This window comes from Dermacentor variabilis, chromosome 8, assembly GCF_050947875.1.
Source record: "Dermacentor variabilis isolate Ectoservices chromosome 8, ASM5094787v1, whole genome shotgun sequence".
Lineage (NCBI taxonomy): Eukaryota > Metazoa > Arthropoda > Arachnida > Ixodida > Ixodidae > Dermacentor > Dermacentor variabilis.
The window spans coordinates 79,492,183-79,511,744 of NC_134575.1; the positions used below are offsets into that span (position 1 = coordinate 79,492,183).

The following is a 19,562-nucleotide window of genomic DNA, read 5'->3' on the forward strand; positions in this document are numbered from 1 at the left end:
CTGGCCAACACCGCCCTATCAACAGAATGAGGCAAGTTGATATTATAGGTTTTACGCGAATATTACAATATTGTAGTATTTGAGCGAGCCTATTTATGTGGCCCCAACTGGAGAAGGAGGTTAAGTAGGACTGCAAAGCGCCGTACACCTCAATAATACCTATATTATTCAATATTTTGATGTCGTCAGTGTGAACCGGAAATGAAGATTTTTGCATTGCTGAGGAAACATCATTGACGAAATTTAGAAACAGAAGGCGACATAACACCAAGCCTTGGGGCGTTCCAGTAGATACAGCCATATGTCGATAACACGGAGGCTTCCGCTTCCCAACTAAATCTTTCCTAATATGGAGTCATTCATACTGGCGAACCAAAGAAACAAGACCCGACCGAGCCCTTGTCACGTCGACTGTCGGCCGTAACGCGATTTGCACTGAACCAATATAACGACACGACGTATTGTCACTGAGGAGACGCCTTATTTACGAGACCCTTATTGCAGCTGGGCTCCTTTCCCGGTAATCCCTATCAACCATTTGCGCCATCTGGTAGTACCGCCATGAAGTGCACACGTGACCTTCCATATGTGTGGCACCTTGTTCATGGCGAATGCTGCGGGTTCCCTCTCTGGCCGCACACCGAAAGGCACACGCCCAGTGTGCCTTTGGGTGTGCTGTTGTGACTCTAGTTAGTGAAAGGGTCATTGAAGAGCGGCACATACCGAGTTGACTCATGGCGCGGCTTTTTAAACCAATGGCGTGAAGGCAGGTCATTCAAAAGTGACCGTTACCCGGTGCATATTTAGTGGAGTTTGCTAAAGTGTCAGGTTGCTGTCCTTGAGTTTAAGGTGGTTTCTATTGTACGCATACACGGGATGAAATTCAAAAGTTTTTTGATGGTACATTCGGATTGGCTAAATCTGCCATCGCAAAATCAGCCTGTCTAAATGCAGCCGCACTACTCCCCAGTCCTGCGCTGTTGCTACTACGCATGCGGTGTCGCCTGTCAGCGCCGCAGTGACCCTCGGTGAGCGGTGCGCACGTTCGGTGTGAGTTCAACTCCACCGATCATCGCATAAATTAAGAATTTATTTTCAACCCCATAGAACAACATATTTCCAATGACAATTAGATAGTTACAGAAATTGTCGTCATATATGCTTATTGAAGAGCTGAGCACACCCAGTGACGCACACGCAGTGACCCAAAGTGGTACAGAAATGTTCATTGAGGATCATCACTGACTGAGTGGCACGTACTCAACGATACAAACCAGCGTGGGACAAATTAATTGATGACCGGCCCTTAATCCTGCCACAAGCTCATTCCTACATCCCCAGTGACCCATCTTGGCCTCAAAGAGGTTCGTTGAAGAGCACCACATAAGTACAGAGTGCCAATAGCCCCACCGACCAACTCTGTCCGACGATTGGCTTTGAACCCTGTTCCTGTTGCACAGCGGCCCGACGCGCTACACCTTAATCCTTGGGCTATCAATCATTTGTCTATATATCTCGCTATCAATTAATCTATTTATCCTCTTAAGGAGTCGCAGTCACCCAAGTTATCTGCCTGCTTAGTCATCTGGTCCTGTTTAACTCGTCATCGTCAGGATTTTTTGCCGACCCCGTGAATGAAGTTTTCCAATAGATAAAGTGCTTGTGGTTATGATGCCGCGGTGGCCATTGGATCGTCTTCATTCTAGCTGGACGCTCCGACAATCGTCAGACTGTCGGCGTCATGCCGTCATCGTTATACATACGTCATGTATTTGTTGTAGTACCATCGTTGTGATGGCGTCTTGGGGATTACATTTTGTTCATTTCATCTTGGTGATCTGACTTTCGTCATACCGTGGTCGTCATGCCTTTCGCGCCCACCCAGTGAAATCTCCCGTAAAATAGCTTGGGGACAATAAATATATACCGTTCATAGTGTGTACGATAAAGAATCTTAGCCTATTTAACCTAATCCGGAGTCCTCCTCTACAGGGTCTGTTACAACCCACTGTGTCTTTAGGCGCTGTTGAACTCCACAATTTCATTTTATCTGGTCGTCCTTTCCTCTCTGTTTTAGACTTAATCCGCTGTTAGGTCAAACACATATGCTAGAAATTTTCCCTCATACGAGTTTCAGGAGGCCTCCTAATATTGGCCCCTCCGACAAACCACTTACTGAGAAAAAAAAGCTTGCTGCCTCCGAACTGGCCTACGCTTTTGCGCGCTGCCTTGTATAGGGCCAGCGAAGAGGCGTCGCCTCGCTGGATGTTCGTGCGAGCGCCGGCGAAGAACTGGAGACCGAAGTCAGTGCCCATAATGCAGAATGGCTCGAAGACCTCGATGCAGCCATCTGAGCCTGCGAGCTTGCGGTCCATCGCCCGGAAACACTCCTCGACGCATTGTTGCACCAGCGGCACGGCCTAGAAAACAGTCGAAACGTGACACAAGGTGGCCACTTATTAATGATGCAAACCTGGAATGGAAGGCCACCGGTATGTTGGATTTCTCTAGATGGATAAGAAATAAGCGCCCGGGAAAGACAAATGTGATAAAAGTAGACAGAGAAACAAGCAAACAAACAAGAGCACAAACAAGGGAAGATCAAATGCAGAAAGAAGGTCGATGGACCAAAACATCGCATGTAAAACAGGGCCGCGTCCTCTATGTATTGTCATAGAGCAAGTTTTATATAAAGGAAGTCAATATCAGATCAGAGGGCAGAGTAACCGTAGAACGGGAGAGTCCATACCAGTAAAGCCAGGGCACTGTGAAAAGGAGAGTGAAAAACAAAAACAAACTCGAAACGAACTTAGGACTCAGTGGAGTCATCAATCAGTATATGCGTATATTCAAAACGATGGGACCCGTGTACGCAAACAAGCTCATGTGCTATAGCCGTCCCAACAGCATGCCGATAAGTTATCCCAGCCAATGTCACTTTATCAACGTTACCGTGATACGAACGGAAACGCTTTGGAATCCTTTAGCAAGAGTTGGTGGATCGTGCTACACATATATTGCCGCAACGTCAGAAACAGAGGTCGTAGAGCACTATTAAGGAGGCACAGCGGCGGGTCGCCTTTCTAATATCTAGCGCAAATGCGGCTTCTTCTTCACTGCGCCTTGACACAAACGATCATGCGTACACGCGTTGACCTCTTGATCGGAGTACTGGCGCGGCATTTGCGCGCCTACGAATGAAGCATCGTTCCGATGCGCAAATTAACCGGGACAATGACGCAATGGGGCAGAGTGCAACAGAACAGAGTCACACACACAAAAAAAGAGAAAAAAAAGCCAAAGTTAGGTCGACAGGTACGGCTTCATCCGTACTACATGCACCACTTCGGTTAAGTGCTTGCGGTGACTAGAGCTATTGTCACTGTCGGGAACGACCTCGTAATTCACGTCGCTCAGACGGCGGATCACCCTGTACGGCCCGTCGTACCGTCGTAAGAGTTTTTTGGAGAGCCCACGATGGCGTATGGGTATCCAGACCCATACTTTGTTGCCGGAGTGTAAATAACGGACCTGTGTTGAACATCGTACCATTTTGCATCTTGGTCGCTTAATGCAGATACGTAGGCGGGCAAGCTGTCTCGCTTCTTCGGCGCGCTGAGTAAATTCACGAACGTCGGGAGGTAGATCGTCAAACTCGTGCGGCAACATGGCATCCAGCGTTGTCGTGGCTTCGCGAACCATAGACCAAGCTGAACGGTGTCATTTGAGTAGTTTCCTCTCGAGCGGTGTAGTAGGCGAATGTTACGTAGGGCAAAATCTGATCCAATTTCTTATGTTCTATGTCGAAATACGTGCATATCATGCCTGCGAGGGTCTTATGAAGACGATTAGTTAGTCCATTTGTCTGGGGATGATATGTGGTTGTTTTCCGTTGGCTTGTACCACTGAGTCTGAGAAGCGAGCCAAATAGTTCGGCAGCGAAGGCAGATCCCCTGTCTGTGATGACTAATTTTGGGGCGCCGTGCCGAAGGAAGATGTTTTCAATAGAAAAAAGTGAGTTGCTTCGGCTGCTGTGCCCCGCTGTGTAGCTTTCGTCCCCGCGTAAAACGTCAGGTAATCGGTGGCAGCACTGATCCATCTGTTGCCGGCTATAGAAGCTGGAAATGGGCCCAGGAAATCCATTCCAACTTCGGCGAATGGGTCGCGTGGTACCTCGATCGGTTGCAAGAGACTTGCAGGTTTGCCGGGAGGCGCTTGGTGTCTTTGGCAGTCCACACAGGCTTGTACGTGACGTTTTACAGCAGTGGGTAGCTTCGGCCAGTAGTACTTCCGTTGAAGTAGGGGCAATGTTCTCGTGTAGCCTAGATGACCTGTGACAGTTTCGTCGGGGCACGCTTTTAGTACTTCTTTTCGAAGTAATGCCGGTACGACAAGCAGGTACGTTCTGCCACTGGCAGAAAAGTTCTTATAAGGAACATTGTTCCAGAGACAATACAACGTCTTTACTTCGGTCTTCCAAGAAATTAATGAGTGGGAGCAGCTCCGGGTCGTGGCGCTGCTTTTGTGAAGTAGTGATGGCGTCGAGGACGCCCAAAAATGCAGCGTCCACGTACACATCACTGTTACCTGCGGACTCGACGGGTGACCGCGAGAAGTCGGCGTCGGTGGCCTCTTTCCTGATTTCTAAATAATGGTCATGTCGTACTCTTAAAGCCTAAGGCTCCAGCGCGCCAGACGGCCAGAGGGGTCTTTTAAATTAGTCAGCCAACAAAGAGAATGATGATCGCTGACAACCTTGAATGAACGGTCGTACAAATACCGGCAAAATTTGATAACCGCCCCCACCACGGCGAGGCATTCCTTCTCGGTAGTTGAGTAGCTTTGCCGACTATCTCTCTGTATGAGAGACAGTTCGGCTAGTGCAGGCGATTACTTTTTTGGAGCCGCCTTGCCACTGCACCAGTAGGGCACCCAGACCAACATTGCTGGCATCAGTGTGAAGTGCTGTTGGATCTTGGTCAAAATGATCTTGGTCAAAGTGCGCAAGAACAGGAAGCATTTGTAGGCGTTGGCGTAGTTCGCTGAATGCTACTTGCTCATTTTCCACCTCACTGCCGTCTTGTTGGAAGGTGTGGGGAGCTTTGCCACTGAGTCTATTTTGGCTGGATTACGTCGTGCACCCTCGTCACTGACGACGTGGCCGAAAAAGCACAGTTCACTGAAACCAAAATGACATTTCTCAGACTTTAACGTCAGCCCAGCCGAGCGTATGGCTTGGAGAACAGTGAGTAATCGGCTTAGGTGCTCTTCAAATGTAGCTGAGAACCCTGCGAGGTCGTCTAGATAGACCAAGCATGTTTGCCACTTCAGGTCTGAAAGTACGGTGTCCATTAGACGCTGAAAAGTGACAGGCGCAGAGACGAACGGAAAGGAAGGACCTTACATTCGTAAAGGCCATCGGGGGTCACGAAGGCAGTTTTCTTACAATCTCGTTCATCGACCTCGGTCTGCCAATACGCGCTTAGTAGGTCCACTGATGAAAAATAACGTGCATGCCGCAGCCTGTGCAGTGAAGCGTCGATGCGTGGCAGTGGATAGATCTCTTTCTTCGTGACCTGATTTAATTTGCTGTAATGATGCAGAATCGCAGACTGCCGCCTTTCTTTTACTCAGACCACGGGTGACGCCCAGAGACGCTTCGAAGGCTGTGTAACATCATCCTCGAGCTTATTCACCAATTGTTTTTGAATCTATTCGCGTTCCTTTGGAGCTATACGGTAGAAATTTCATCCACTCGGCCACGTAGTATCATCCGTGATGATACGGTGCTTGATCAGTGGTGTTTGTGCGACCTTTGACACAGTCGAAAAGCAATCTTTGTACTTGTGTATCAGCTCCAATAGGTGCGGCCCCTCAGAATGCCACAGGGTGGAGCTGACGTCGACATACAAAGGAGTTGACGGCGGGATGGTCGTTGCTTGTAAGCAAAACAATCTGTAACTTGGATGATGTCGTCGCAGCACGCAATTGCGGTGCTCTTCTGGATGCGACGGCGTTCATTGCTGAAGTTCGGGAGAAGCATTTCCGCATGTTCATGAGTCAGGTCCAGTACACCTCTAGCAATGGAAATGCCTTGCGTGAGCAATAGTGCAACGATTTGCTCCGCGATCACATCCACGTGGTAGGGCTTCTTGCATGATACAGAGACAAGGCAGCAGGATTGCAGCTGAATGGTCACATCATTGGCGATTCGCAAACGCTCATGTTTCCCGTCATTCACGGTGTCGCCATATGGGCTGAGAGAAAACCTCACAATTTTCTCCGAAATGTTTATGACGGCGCCGTGATTTCGCAGAATATCTATCCGCAAGATGAACTCTGCAGTAGTCTGCGAGAAGGACGAAAGTGGCAACAAAGCTGGAATTACCAATGTGGATTCGGGCGGTGTATGTGCCCGTTGCTGTCATTAGCTGACCCCCCGCACTTCTGATGTGGGGCTCCATCCACGGCGTCTTCACTTTCCTATTTCGGTCGGCCAGCTCTTGCCGCATAATCGAGAAGTCTGGGCCAGTGTGAACAAGTGCGGTGACGTGATGCCCATCCACCAGAATGATGAGATCGGCACGGGCAACGTCATCGGCGTGAGTATTCGTTATCGTCATATCGTCGTGGTCGGCGTGAGTACTCGTCGAAGTCAGGTCGTCTTCGTCGGCGTGAGTAGTCGTCGTCGTCAGGTCGTCTTCTTGGGGAGCGTGGCGGGGTTGTTGGCGTATTGACACAGGGCAATATTCCCCCCGGAGGTCGCTGCCGTTAGTTTCCCCGGTGCTGACTAGGGGAGCGACAATCCCTGCCGACGTCAGTGCTGAAACTCTGACGGTTTGGGGAAGTGTGACGCACAGATGATGGGGAATGCCAGCGACGACGTGGTGAAGCTGCCTGGGTGGTCGACAGCTGATCATTGCGCGGGGTGCGACGGTTGTCGAAGTGCATGGAAGCGGCTGGCGAGAAGGAGCCGACTCCAGCGTCTGGACGGGGCCCTATCGGGCATTGTGGCCTGGTTCACCGCAGTGGAAGCAGAGTGGTGGACGGTCGGCCGCGCGCCACAAGTCGGCACGACGAACTGGAGGTCGTCTCGCGGACTCCCGTTGCCACCAGGGCACGGGAGCGGGCCGTGGCTGAAATGGTGTTACCGGAGGTGGAGGGGGAGGACGTCGAAGCATGTCGGCATAGGGCAGCAGACGTGTTTCAGGGCATCGGACTGGTGAGGAGAAGGCTTCACGCAACTCCTGGCGCAGTACTTCGGCAACAGAAACGACCGATGACTCCGTAGGAGGAATTCCGAGGGCTCGCAGCTCTTCACGCAGGATGTCACGAATCATGTCGCGTAAAGAAGTGCGGTCAACAATCGGAGCTGCGGAGTTGATTCGTGTGGTGTTTGGCTGGCGTTCGAAGTGGCGGCAACGTTGCTGAAGTGCCCGCTCAATGACAGTCGCTTCCTTGACGAATTCGTCGACCATTGTTGTGGGTTTCGCACAAGACCGGCAAACAGCGGTTGCTTAATTCCCCGCATAAGATGACGTACTTTCTTTGCCACGGTCATATCCGGCTCGGCTCGGCGAAACAGACGGGTCATGTCTTCCGCATACATGGCGACGGTTTCGTTGGGTTTCTGTACCCGAGCCTCAATAAGTTGTGGCGCGTAATCGCGCCGGTACGAGTTCGAGAATGTATCGAGGAGCTGACGACAAAAATTGTCCGACGTTTGGAAGCTGGCTTCCCTGTTCGCGTATCACGTACGAGCGCTGTTTTCAAGCGCGAAAAAGGCATGGGAAAGTTTTTGTTGGTTGTTTCAGCGATTGACGAGGGCGACACGTTCGTACTGGTCAAGCCTGTCCTTAACATCTTCAAAAGCATCGCCATGGAAGATGTCGTGCATGCGAGGATGTTCAAGTGTCACCTGGGAAAGGCCAGGCGCCGTCTGTGAAGGAGGGAGAAGTGTCGATGATGTAGCCATGTTGGTGAGAGTCACAACGGGATGGAACCCCGGGCTGAGGCCGAGCACGTGACGACTAAAACGGTGGACTTCAGTGGTTATGAGAGGTGCAGCTTCGGGACTGGGTGCGCGGCTCTGAACAGGAGTTCCTGGCATGGGGTTGCAAGCTCTAGCACCTCCACCAGTGTAGCAACGACGGAAACAGGAGTCGTAGAGCGCTATTCAGTAGGCACAGCGGCGGGGCGCCTTTTTAAAATCGAGCGCAACTGCGACTTCTTTACTACGCCTTGACACAAACGCTTATTCCTACACGCGTTGACCTCTTCATCATAGTACTGGTGCGGCAATATTTTCTTTTTTCTGATTAGCAATATACCTCTGCTTAACGCATTAAAATTTATGTAATGTGTAGGCTTGTCCTGTGCTTCGTAATAGCCTGCACAGCGCACGGCAAGTTATTGGATGATAGCACCAAAAATTGGAGCTGTTACCAGGCTTATCGGTAAAAGTTACGATACCGGAGACCTGTATGTAACTAACTGAGTGTGGAAAGCGACAGATGAGAGCTCCTTTTATGTATTAACAGTAAACTCCACTCAGAACACGTGCTACAGGCTCTTTGAGGAGTAGCTGTGCGCTTCATGAACATGCGTAGGTATTATGCTGTGCGAGCCGAAGGGATAGTTCGCGCGATTGGGTATCCGGCCTTTATTGATGCTTATGGGCTGCCACGTGCACGTAACCGTTCCTAAGTTCGGAACCGTTGGCTCTATTTTGCAGAAACGTTTCCATATGCTTGCAGGCTTTGACAGTATGCATGTGATTGGCCATGAATATTGGCGGATTAGGCAGTATCGTATGGCGGTGGTCTGATGGTCGTTTACGTGCTTGTAGCGTGTTCTCAAACGCACAAGGGCGGACGCCCTTCACTCCTCCGCCGAAGGTGGCGACAAAAGCGTTACTGGAAATGCGTGACAGTCGCTGCCGGGTGGTGTGGCGCGAACTGATTAAAAGCTAGAGTGGGACAAGGCACCAGCGATCCTGTCGAAGCTGATGGCAACATGGGGGACATGTTGCTTACGTAAAGGCTGTCTTTGTCACATAGAGTAGCGAGCTGCCATATGCCAATAAATACTCAGCATATTTTGGAGCATGCCACTTGCTTTAGAGTGCGTAAACCTGATTAGCGTACGAATTTCAGAAATGAAAAGGGAAACCTTTTACTTGATTGCATTTGTGCATCTTGCTCCAGTTTCCTGTTGGTTTGTTCGTTTTGTTGCCTTTGAAACGGTGACACAATGTAAAGAAAGGCCAAAGGAAATGAGAACTGAGCGAAGAGCACCCAGTAGGGGTTTTAAACGCCTTCACTGATTGGTTCTAACGAATGGTTCATGTTGCAGGTGCGTTCTTGCAGCTGCTAGTGATTCGTGGAGACCCTCGGTTTTATGGTGCTGACTGGTAGGTAAGTATAACTATTTGGGAATAGCATTGTTTAAAAATGCGGTTTCTTTTTCTAGACGAAGGGAGAGAGCGGTCAAAGCTGCTGGAGCTCGGTTGCTGTGGAAACTGTTGTTCACATGCGTAATTAAACCACGAAGAAATTGTTGTGAACCCCATTTGCAACGTGTAGCATGACAAAGAACTGAGTATCGAGAGCCAGGAACTCAGATGAGTAATGCTACCACTGGGAGAGAAGGCCCTAGGGGTTGCTATAGAATAAATCAATCCCAAACTATTTCTGTTTCCTTTGTACAACCAGCACTTCAGGAATCATCAAAAATTGGTCGGGTCATCCCCACTTCGCCCCTCTTTCATGTGAAGTTGCGAGAACGGCAAGAAGTCCGCATCTCATTTGACTTGTATGCACTGATTGTGTTTGATTACATCGAACAAAACAAAAAGCTTTTTTCAGGTTTTACGCCCTCCTGAACATTACCCTACCGTGATTGGTCGAGATGTTTTCGGGCGGCGCCCACGTCAAAGTAAGGTGCACACATTGAAGATGAAATAATATGCCGAACAAGACTAACCTTTTTCGGAATAGCCGTAGGACTCCCATCCCGAAAGCGGTAAAGGATGTCCACCCAATGATTGATCGGACACTGTCTACCCGAGGCTGCCCGGGCAACTGAATTTTTTGCGTAGAATAATAACTCTTTGTGTAATAATAAAGTCGTGCCTTTTGGCACGTATACGACATCGCGCAGCCAACTATTGTTTGATTTAGCGACATTTTCACCTTCCGTGGCACTTGAATAGAAACGAATAGTGGGTAGAGGAAGCGAAAGTAAAAACCAGACACATACGGAGGATCACTAACTTTTAACAAATTTTAGGTTTCTCATGCATCGTTTGTATAGACTCGAAGAACATATCACTTAGACATCCGGTATCAGCCTCTCAGAAACGCCAGCTCTTTGTCACAGAGGAAAATAGAAGGTGTGCACTCACATGGGCGTCCCGCTCTGCTTACCTTTTCAGCTTCTATGATCTCTAGAGTTACCTTCTCTTTGCTTCTTCCTATGACAAAGCATTTATGAAGGAACGGTTTGTGCGTTTTTGACTCGCAGGAAAGGATGTGATCAAGTTTTGCCCACGCCCGTATGTGATATTGCGAGCATGTTCGATAAGGCACTCGTTTATGCATACACCGGTTTCTCAGATATGGTGGTTTCTGCATGACAAGGAAATCTGGTGCACGACACCTTCATCGCACGTGACGTAAGGTTTATGATATCTGACCATGCATCCTGGGACTTTGTTGTTGTCAGCCTTTCCTATATTGCACAATGTGGGAAGTTTTTTCGGGGCCGATAACACGATGGTTGCATTGAGTCATTGTCCAATTATACAACAACAACAACAACAACAAAACAACAATACAACAAAAGGCGATACAACAGAATGCTTCCATTCAATAAGCAACAGATTCGGATGACATGGAATTTCCGATTTTGCCTTCCTGAGAAGCTCCTGAGCAACATACGCTTGAACATGAGCGGGGTAACCAGCATTAGCCAGTCTCTTTGACTGCTCTTTAAAACTGTCAGTGATCTTGTGTGTTCATGCTTTGCGGAGAGAATTTTGGAAACAAATGCTGGCAATAGCTCTTTGCACAAATTTTGCGTGGGCATAATGATATGGCAGCACAGGTTTGTTACTTCGTGGCTGGTAGGCCCAGCAAATTCGGTTAGCTTGAAAGGTGAAGTTCAGGTCGGAAAATCTGATAGAATCATTGTAAGACCGCATTGATTGTTTTGTGTACTGCCCAAGTGAGCGAGTCTCCCTCGTGCTTTGTGTATAGAGAGGGAGTCCACTTCCCTCCACGTCCGAGGGGCAATCGTTTGTGTTTAATGAGGGGGCAGAAGGCCCGCGTGGTTCCGGGTGACGAGTCACGGCATGCGCTAGGGGGCGCGGTGCGGAATCGGGGAAAGCGGTATTGTGCGCAATGAGTTGGCATTCCGCCGACGTCCATAGTAGGTCTACACAGAGAAACCTTGAATGGGACTGCTGTACGCGGTGTTGTGACACCGGCTAACGAGTCCCTGGCTGGCAGGAGATGCCGCCGAGGTTTAGAAGGGCCTAGCAACATAGACCACGTGCTGCATGTAGGGAGCGGGGGTCTATTCCCCTACGCGTCCGGGAGTTAATCGTCGGCCTTTGTTGCTGCGTGCTGAGAAACACCAGCGTGGTGTCGAATGACAATTTGCAGTGTGCGCTGTAGAGATGCAGTGCGCATGTGAGGAGCACATTCGGAGAAGGTCGTGTGGTGAGCACGCATTCAGAAAACTTTGTCTTGGAGGCAATAAGTTCGGATGCATTGGAAGGTCATAATTATCCCACGCGGACAAACCTTGAGTGTAGCTGCCGTACGCGGTGCTGAAGGCCCGGCTTCCGAGACGTTTGCGGCCTAGAGAGGCCATGAAGGTTTGAGACGGCCTAGCAATAATTTGTGCAGGCCTGGCGTGTTTTGCTGAGGCCGTCCCTGACTACGTAGAAAGGAGAGGGGAACAAAGTTTTAGCAAGAAAGAAAGAAAACAGTATTGTTTTCCAATGTGCTTACTTTTGCGAGGAAGCCCATCCCTGTGGGTTGTTGCTTAACAAACTTTTGACTCTCATTGGCAACTGAATTTGTGGGACGGGCCAACGGCATTACTGCCCTTTTTCTTTGTTTATTTGAGCTATAATAATCGGGCCGATATTGTCACGTGGTAGTGATGTATAAAGAACGCAGTAGCAATACTGTGAAAGACGAAACTAACTTTTTTGGGGCGAACCTGTCCCCATAAAAATAGGCTACATTTAAAGAACCGCGGCAGTGGCGAACGCTGTCGGTGATCGTCAAAACCTAATCAGCCGGTCAAGCGCGTCGGCTTTTATACATCAGTCGTCGAATGTTCCCGAGAAATCGCAGGGACTCGCGTGTCTTCTACAAAGTTCTACACTATTCGCTTCGCGCATACATGCAATCAAACTACACAAGGCTCTGTGACTGAGAGCGGATAGAACCATTGATAACATCCCAGGAACTTCTGATACATGTAGGCGCGTCTTGCGCTGTGCAATAACATTTGTTAGGCGGTGACAAGCGGTCACGCGCAAAAGATAAACAAGTAGACGTGACAATATGCTGTCCCTCAGACTGGCCTGAAATCAGAATTGCTGATAGATCAGTGAGGCTCCGTACCATGTACGTTGAAATGAGTCTGGGCTCTAACAGTCATTGAGGCCGTCGAAGAGTGAGACTTTGTTTCTCAATTATTCAAGTATTAATGCATTTGTTTTATCTGCCATTTATGTAGAAAAGTGTACCTATAAATATTTCTTGTACATGTGATATATTCCTGTCTGCATTCGATCAACAACTGCCGAACATCGTCCGAGAAAGTTCACATTCCAACGGAGAAGCGAGGACAAGAGAACGAACAAAACTTCACTATCAGTATTGGGCTATTCACATTTTAGAACAAGCGAATCAAAACACTATTTTATGATGGTGACATTGCTTATCTTCTACTCAAGACAGCCGGAGTCACCGTTAACAAGGATTAAGAAGTAATATAGAAATCTAGAGGTTCTAATTACGTGCATGTCCTCTAATTGACTGGCAACAGTCTTACCAAGTTTAGCTAAAAACAAGTTACTTAGACAAGGCGTGCCGCCAGCGATTCTTTCAGTGCTGATGGAAACAAGGGGCCACGTTGCTGATCTAAAGGCTGTCTTTGTCACATAGAGTTACGTCCTGCCGTAGGCTAAGAATTACTCGGTACATTTTGGAGCGTGCCAGTTGCTTGAGGGTGCACAAACCTGATTACGGTATAGATTCCAGAATTGAAAAGGGAAACATTTTGCTTGCTAGTATTTGTGCATCTTGCTACGGTTTTTTTGTTTTTGTTTTTGATTTGTTGTCATTGAAATGCAGACACAATGTAAGGAATGGCCTTGCTTTTGTAGGTAAGGTTTTCCATTCCTGTTGATGAATGTTGACTGCAAGTACCCATGGATAAAAGCTATAAAAAAACTGCTCGCTCAAACACCCGCTGAGTTCTGGAAAGCCACGCATCCGAACACCATGCATATTCAAATGGCTGCTGCCGAAAAACTTCTCAGGAAAGTAAAATCAGAGATTCAATGCCACCCGAATTCGTTGGTTGGTGAACGGAAGCATTTTGTTGTACTGCCTTACATACATAAGATTTCCCACTATCTCAAAAGAATTGGGCAGCGGGTGAATGCACCGTCGTGTTCGCGGCCCCGAAGGAACTTGCAACATCGCTCAAAATAGGAAGGGCTGACAAAAACAAAGTGCGAAGCTGCATGGTCAGACATCAGAAACCTTACTTCACGGGCCATTGAGCTGTCGCGTACCAGATTCAATTGTCATGCAGAAACCATTATATCCGACAGACTGGTTCATGCTCAAACGAGCGCCTTATAGAACATGCTCGCAATATCACATACTGGCGTGGTTTTTCAACCAATTCCATTTCCTGTTACTTATCATGTCTTTAATTCAATTAGTAAGCAAAAGTAAATTCCCCTATATTGTCATTGGTGCCATTGTTTGTTGGCTTCTTATGATATGCTTAATGAAAATCATGTCCCTGGGTTAACCCCCTTTCTTCTCGTCTATTACATAGGGTGGGTCTCGAATCCGGCAAAATTGATGCCTGCAGGAAGCATGAGTGGGTTTATTGACCAGTTGCCTTGACCCAAAAAGATCAGGTTCTCATGACGCCTGCGGCAGAAAGTATGTTCCACATCCCCCGCCAAGGTTTACGAGTGGCTAAGATTCCCAGGGTTAGTTATAGTAATGACCATAAATACCCAAGAAAATGGGCGGGAAAACGGTACCGCGGTAGCTTAATTGGTAGAGCATCGCACGCGTAATGCGAAGGCGTGGGATTGTTCTCCACCTGCGGCGAGTTGTTTTTCGTCCACTTTCTCTTACACTAAATTATAATTTCTTTAATTCAATTAGTAAGTCGAAGGATTTTCCCTGTGTTGTCGTTACTGTTATTGTTTGTTGGCTTCTTACGATGTGATTAATGAAAACCGGGCCCCTCGTATAACCCCCTTTCTTCTGCTTTATACAGGCGGGGGCTAATATTTCCTAATCACATCCTTTCCTACGAGTCAAAAACGCGCAAGCCGTTGCTTGATAAATGTGATGTTATAGGAAGAAGCAAAGAAGGGGTAACTCGAGAGAACATTAAAGCTGAAAAGATAACGAGAACCAGACACACATGTGTGAGCACACCTTCTATTCTGCGCTGAGATAAAGAACTAGCGTTTCTGAGACACTGATACTGGTTGTCAAAGAGATATGTTCTTCGGGCGTATAAAGGTGATGCATGTTAAAAATAAGAAGTGTTGGAAGTTAGCGATCGTGGTGTTCGTATGTCTCAGATTTTTACTCTCTTCTCTTCCGCGTGCTAATCGTTGCTTTCCAAATTATGCGCCAACACGTCCAAAAAACTACGCTGCTGAATTCCGTTGCAGGCCGCCGCAATTTTCGACCAGCCCCCGCAAGGAAGGCAAGGTAGAGCAGGCCATTTGTAGTCGCCAGCACAACCTCATCTGTTTATCTACTTTGACTGCTCGGCTCCATTGAAACCCTCTCCACTCCAGCGTGCAGTTCACTTCATGTAAGCCTGTTAGACAGCGGAAACTTGGGAAGGTTAGCAATGCTTTTCGCTTTGAAAGCAAATAATGATTACTGCCCATAAATGAGAAAAGTGTTTGATAGGGCAGTTAAAAAATACTGCGTGTCATTAAGGGATCCCTGCGTCGGCGTTTACGCAAATTTGATTTAATTAAATTGGAATAAAACACTTTGAAATATGTTTACGTTATATGGTCCCACATCTGTGAGACACCTAGCGTTACAGCTCACGTTGCCACCTGTACCGCGTTCAGCGGCTCTTCAGGAAAATATTTTTTCAGGAGTGGACCGACATATTCTACTAGTTCTTGGCAACAGTATATGAAACGAGAGCTTAGCAAAGCCCAACCTGAAAGAAAGAAGCAATTCCCTCTTGCATATCGTTATTGCATACCTCTTCACCCAGCTATGTTTCTTGGTAAAGAACCATTTTTCAACACCAAAGCAGTCCTCAATTTTTTAAATGAGGTTGTCCTACATGTTATGAGCCCAATAAATTCGTAGCGCATCCTCTCTCCAGAGGATGCCGCTGTGATAGTTGTTTTATATAGCACATGCCTCCAGGCCCTTGTGTCTCAAGGGTTCTAACGAGGCTATGGTTCTCTAGTTAATTTTAGAAACCTATGCATTTTTTATATCGTATCAATATTTTACAATGCACCTTAATGCTCATAGTACACTTCATTTGTCACCGCCATAATCTTATTACACGTACATTTTACGCACTTTACAGTGACTATATTTTAGGCCCCTTTACAGCCACGTCACATCAACTTCACAGAATTCATAACTCCACTGCGAAATCACTAACACTTGCATGGCGCTCTTTGGCCATACCTGGCCCTTGCGCCAATAAAAACCACACATTCATTCATTCAGTATTGGGCTTTAGAGCAGTATTATTTCCGACTTCGAGCAAATGGTTCAAGCAAATGACACGTATCGCGCAGAGCCTATGAGCATACTAACCCGCCTTGATTGCTCAGTGGCTATGGTGTTGGGCTGCTGAGGTCGCGGGATCGAATCCCGGCCACGGGGGCCGCATTTCGATGGGGGCGAAATGCGAAAACACCCGTGTGCTTAGATTTAGGCGCACGTTAAAGAACCCCAGGTGGTCGAAATTTCCGGAGTCCTCAGCTACGGCGTGCCTCATAATCAGAAAGTCGTTTTGTCAAGTAAAACTCCATAAATAATTAATTATAAGCATACTAGAACACAAACACCTCTTCAGAATGAGAACAGCGCAACACAGGACTGGCTCGCCCTGTGTAGTGCTCTTCCTGTTTTTATTCTAAAGATGAACCAACCAGCCCCATTGAACACACCGCTAACACCTCTTCCACTAACCGGTTGAGCTACGAACATTGGCGACTGAGCACCAACTAGGCCAACATCACTTTTTGCTATAGGAGTGTATAAATACTGAATTTCTTTTGTGCAATATATTCAGGAAGTTGTCGGCACCTGTAAGTGTAGCCGGCTATTGCTTTTCACGTTATATTAGGACATGCTATAGCGTTAATGAATAAAGCGGCACTGAACAAAGTCCAAAGACGGGCATACACAATACAAAACACACAGAAAGATTAAGTCAGTTCCCACATATACGTTCACTAAATGCCCGTCCCAGAAATTCACGTATGTTAATGATGCAGAAGTGGTAAGCAACCTCAAATGGGAAAAGTTAGTCGGCAGCCCGCCAGTATGCCTTGTCTTACTTTCCGACCTCGTAATGCTTCGAGCCGGTAGGTCCAATTAACAAATACGCAATTGACTGCAGGAATAAATAAATAATTAGTTAAATAAATAAATAAATAAATAAATTCTTGGTGTCATTGTGTACTGAACCACATGCGTGCATATCAAATGTGGTTTACAGGCTATAAATAACATCGTTACAGAACAGCATGTTATATGGAGAAATTGTTTTATGTGCAGTGAAATGTATACAGGATGAATATTATACACACATATCCAAGACCTTCTTCGTATCCTCAGCAACCACCGCAGTGTCTTCTTAAGGTAGCTAAGTCTCATGGAGAATTGAATATTAGCACTTCACTGCCCTGTAGAGCACAGGCGAGGGCACCACACCGCATTGCGAGGTGCGGCAAATTTTGCTGGTTGCGTTGTCAAAGACGGTGGGACGCACTTCAAGGCAAATGGAGCGCGGATTCCCTAATTATATATAAGGGAATGACAACTCGTCAGCGCGCTCATCAAAGAGTATTAGGGGTGCCTTATTCTCTCCGTGGTAGATTTAGAGACATTTCGCCTCGTCCCAGACTAAGTCTCTTGAGTTGTAGTGAGGATCACGATGGTCTAAACAGGACCTTCTGCGGAAAACATTCTTCGGCGTTCTCGGCATCTTCGGAGAAATCTAACTTTTTCAAACACCAAAGGACTGATTTTGGCACGTGAAGCCGTTCGAGCGAGAGGCTAGGCAGTTTCTTCTTGTTCAATCTCGTTCAGCAGCTCAGACGCGCCACGAAGTTCGTAACGTTGTCTGCTAGGAAATGTGGTTGCATGCCTAGAATGGGCACGGACCTCTCTGAGACGCGATGTACAGGTCGGGTCAGTGTTAGAGGGAATACGTGAACGCGTGGCTCATGCTCCGCGCTGTGTCATTCACGGGAAGCGTCGCAATCTAAGCGCATGCGCGAAACGGCGCAGGGACGGCGCACGCCACGCGTCGCCTGTGACCAAACCCCCCCGCCCCCCTTTTCGCTTTGCTCGCGCGTGGCACCCGGCCGTGTAATCGCTCGTCAACAAGATCCGCTTCAAGGTGAAACATTTAATTTCGCTCATTACCACGTGTGAGACGTAAGAAGCACGTAGGTACACTAACTTCTACTGAAGTGGCCTAGAATGCGGATAATCAGCGGCAGGACTATGCTTCGCAGAAAGGTATTTTTAGTCACGCTAAATAACGTCGCAGTTCTCGCGCAACCATTCTGCGGGCTGAACCACATTCGCAATACCGTTGGCAACTGCAAATTATTTCTGTATGTATTTGCTTATATAGGTTGGTGTCACTCCTTCACTATCGTTTTGGAAGAACGATACTTTCTTATGACTATATGCGTGTCCAAGTTTCCAGATTCGGTAGTCGTAGCTTTACACGGCGTTTTATATCTACCAGGAACTCGACAGACTGAGTGCGCCGTATCCAGACACCGCTGAAACATGCCGCGCACAACAGCGCCGGAAACAAACTGCGGTGTCATTCGCTTCGTTGAGTCGGCCGCCATGCTCCATCCACGAAGTGGTCGTGCCATAACGTGCGAAGGCGAACCTTTCTCCAGAAAAACAGCGTTTCATGTCGCCTGCAATGTTTTTAAAGGTCGATTATTTCTATGCCCTTAGCATGTAGATGGCTCTCAAGTGAAGGAGAACTTTGCCGATTTAGATGGCGTTCATAGCAACCACGCCTCAAAACTTGTGGTCGCCCAACCGCACGCCTCACCTCACGGCGCGCACAGCCTATACGATGCCAGATAAGTACGAAAAAATGCCTCGAACTTGACAGAGCAGTTTCACTTGAAGATACGTTTGGACTCACCTTCTTGACATTGCCCGTCTTGAAGGCGGGAAGCATGATTTTCTTCAAGTGGCGCCAATCTTCGCCACTCACTCTACTAATTCGAACTTCGTTGACGGCGAGGCTTTTCGACACGGATGACATGACCTGGAAAAAGGAAAAAGAAAACAAGGAATCCGAGAAGGAATCAGTTTCAAAGTGAATTGCTTAGACATATCGATAGTATACACGCAAAAGCTAGTGCAATAATGGTCTGCTGCTATTAAATGAGGGATAGAGGGGAATGTTCGGGGAAACGATTTAATATAACGATAAAGACAATATAGACATAGATAAAGAATTTGAGAAATCGTGGGTAAATATCATCTAGCCTACTACTTGGCTCAGATAGTGGGGGAAAATGACCAAAAGAAAGGATATGAGGAGTGATGGGGAGCATAAGTACAGTAGCGTGCCATGACAGAATCATCTAGGTTCGTATCTAAAGGCTCCATCCTTAGTCTCGAATCCAGGCCTGTACAAGCAGAAATTTCGACAATGTCTGGATGGCTGGCTTAGTTGATATTCTGTCCGGTCGTGGGCCGAGTTATACGTTTTTAGTCAACGGCCACTTATTAAATATTGCCACAGAAGGTACCAATGCTTGCTGTTTACGGTCTTATTTGGGACAACCAAACAAGTATGCGGTAAGCTGTCTCAGATATATCACACGTATTGTAATCTGGGGAGTGCACGCGTGAAGTGCGATGCAAATACTCTCTCGTAAACGAAACATCTAGTACAACGCAAAACCACAGAAATTTGGGCTAGTTGGTACGGGAACATGATCTTGGATTGCAGAGCGAAGTGACACGGACAGAGGCTAGACAGCAGACAGGCCGAGCGCTTTCAGGAATGCGCGC

The 19,562-nt window shown here is 47.6% G+C and overlaps 1 protein-coding gene across 1 annotated transcript in view; it reads right to left on the reverse strand.

The window, feature by feature from the left end:
- Positions 1-19,562, reverse strand: part of LOC142591126 (cytochrome P450 3A13-like) — a 97,527-nt gene that overhangs the window by 40,156 nt on the left and 37,809 nt on the right. Inside the window, exons 5-6 of the mRNA XM_075703507.1 lie at positions 18,682-18,807; positions 2,177-2,420 (exon numbers count right to left, since the gene is read on the reverse strand). Coding sequence (XP_075559622.1) covers positions 2,177-2,420; positions 18,682-18,807 — 370 coding nt within the window. The remainder of the gene's footprint in view (positions 1-2,176; positions 2,421-18,681; positions 18,808-19,562) is intronic.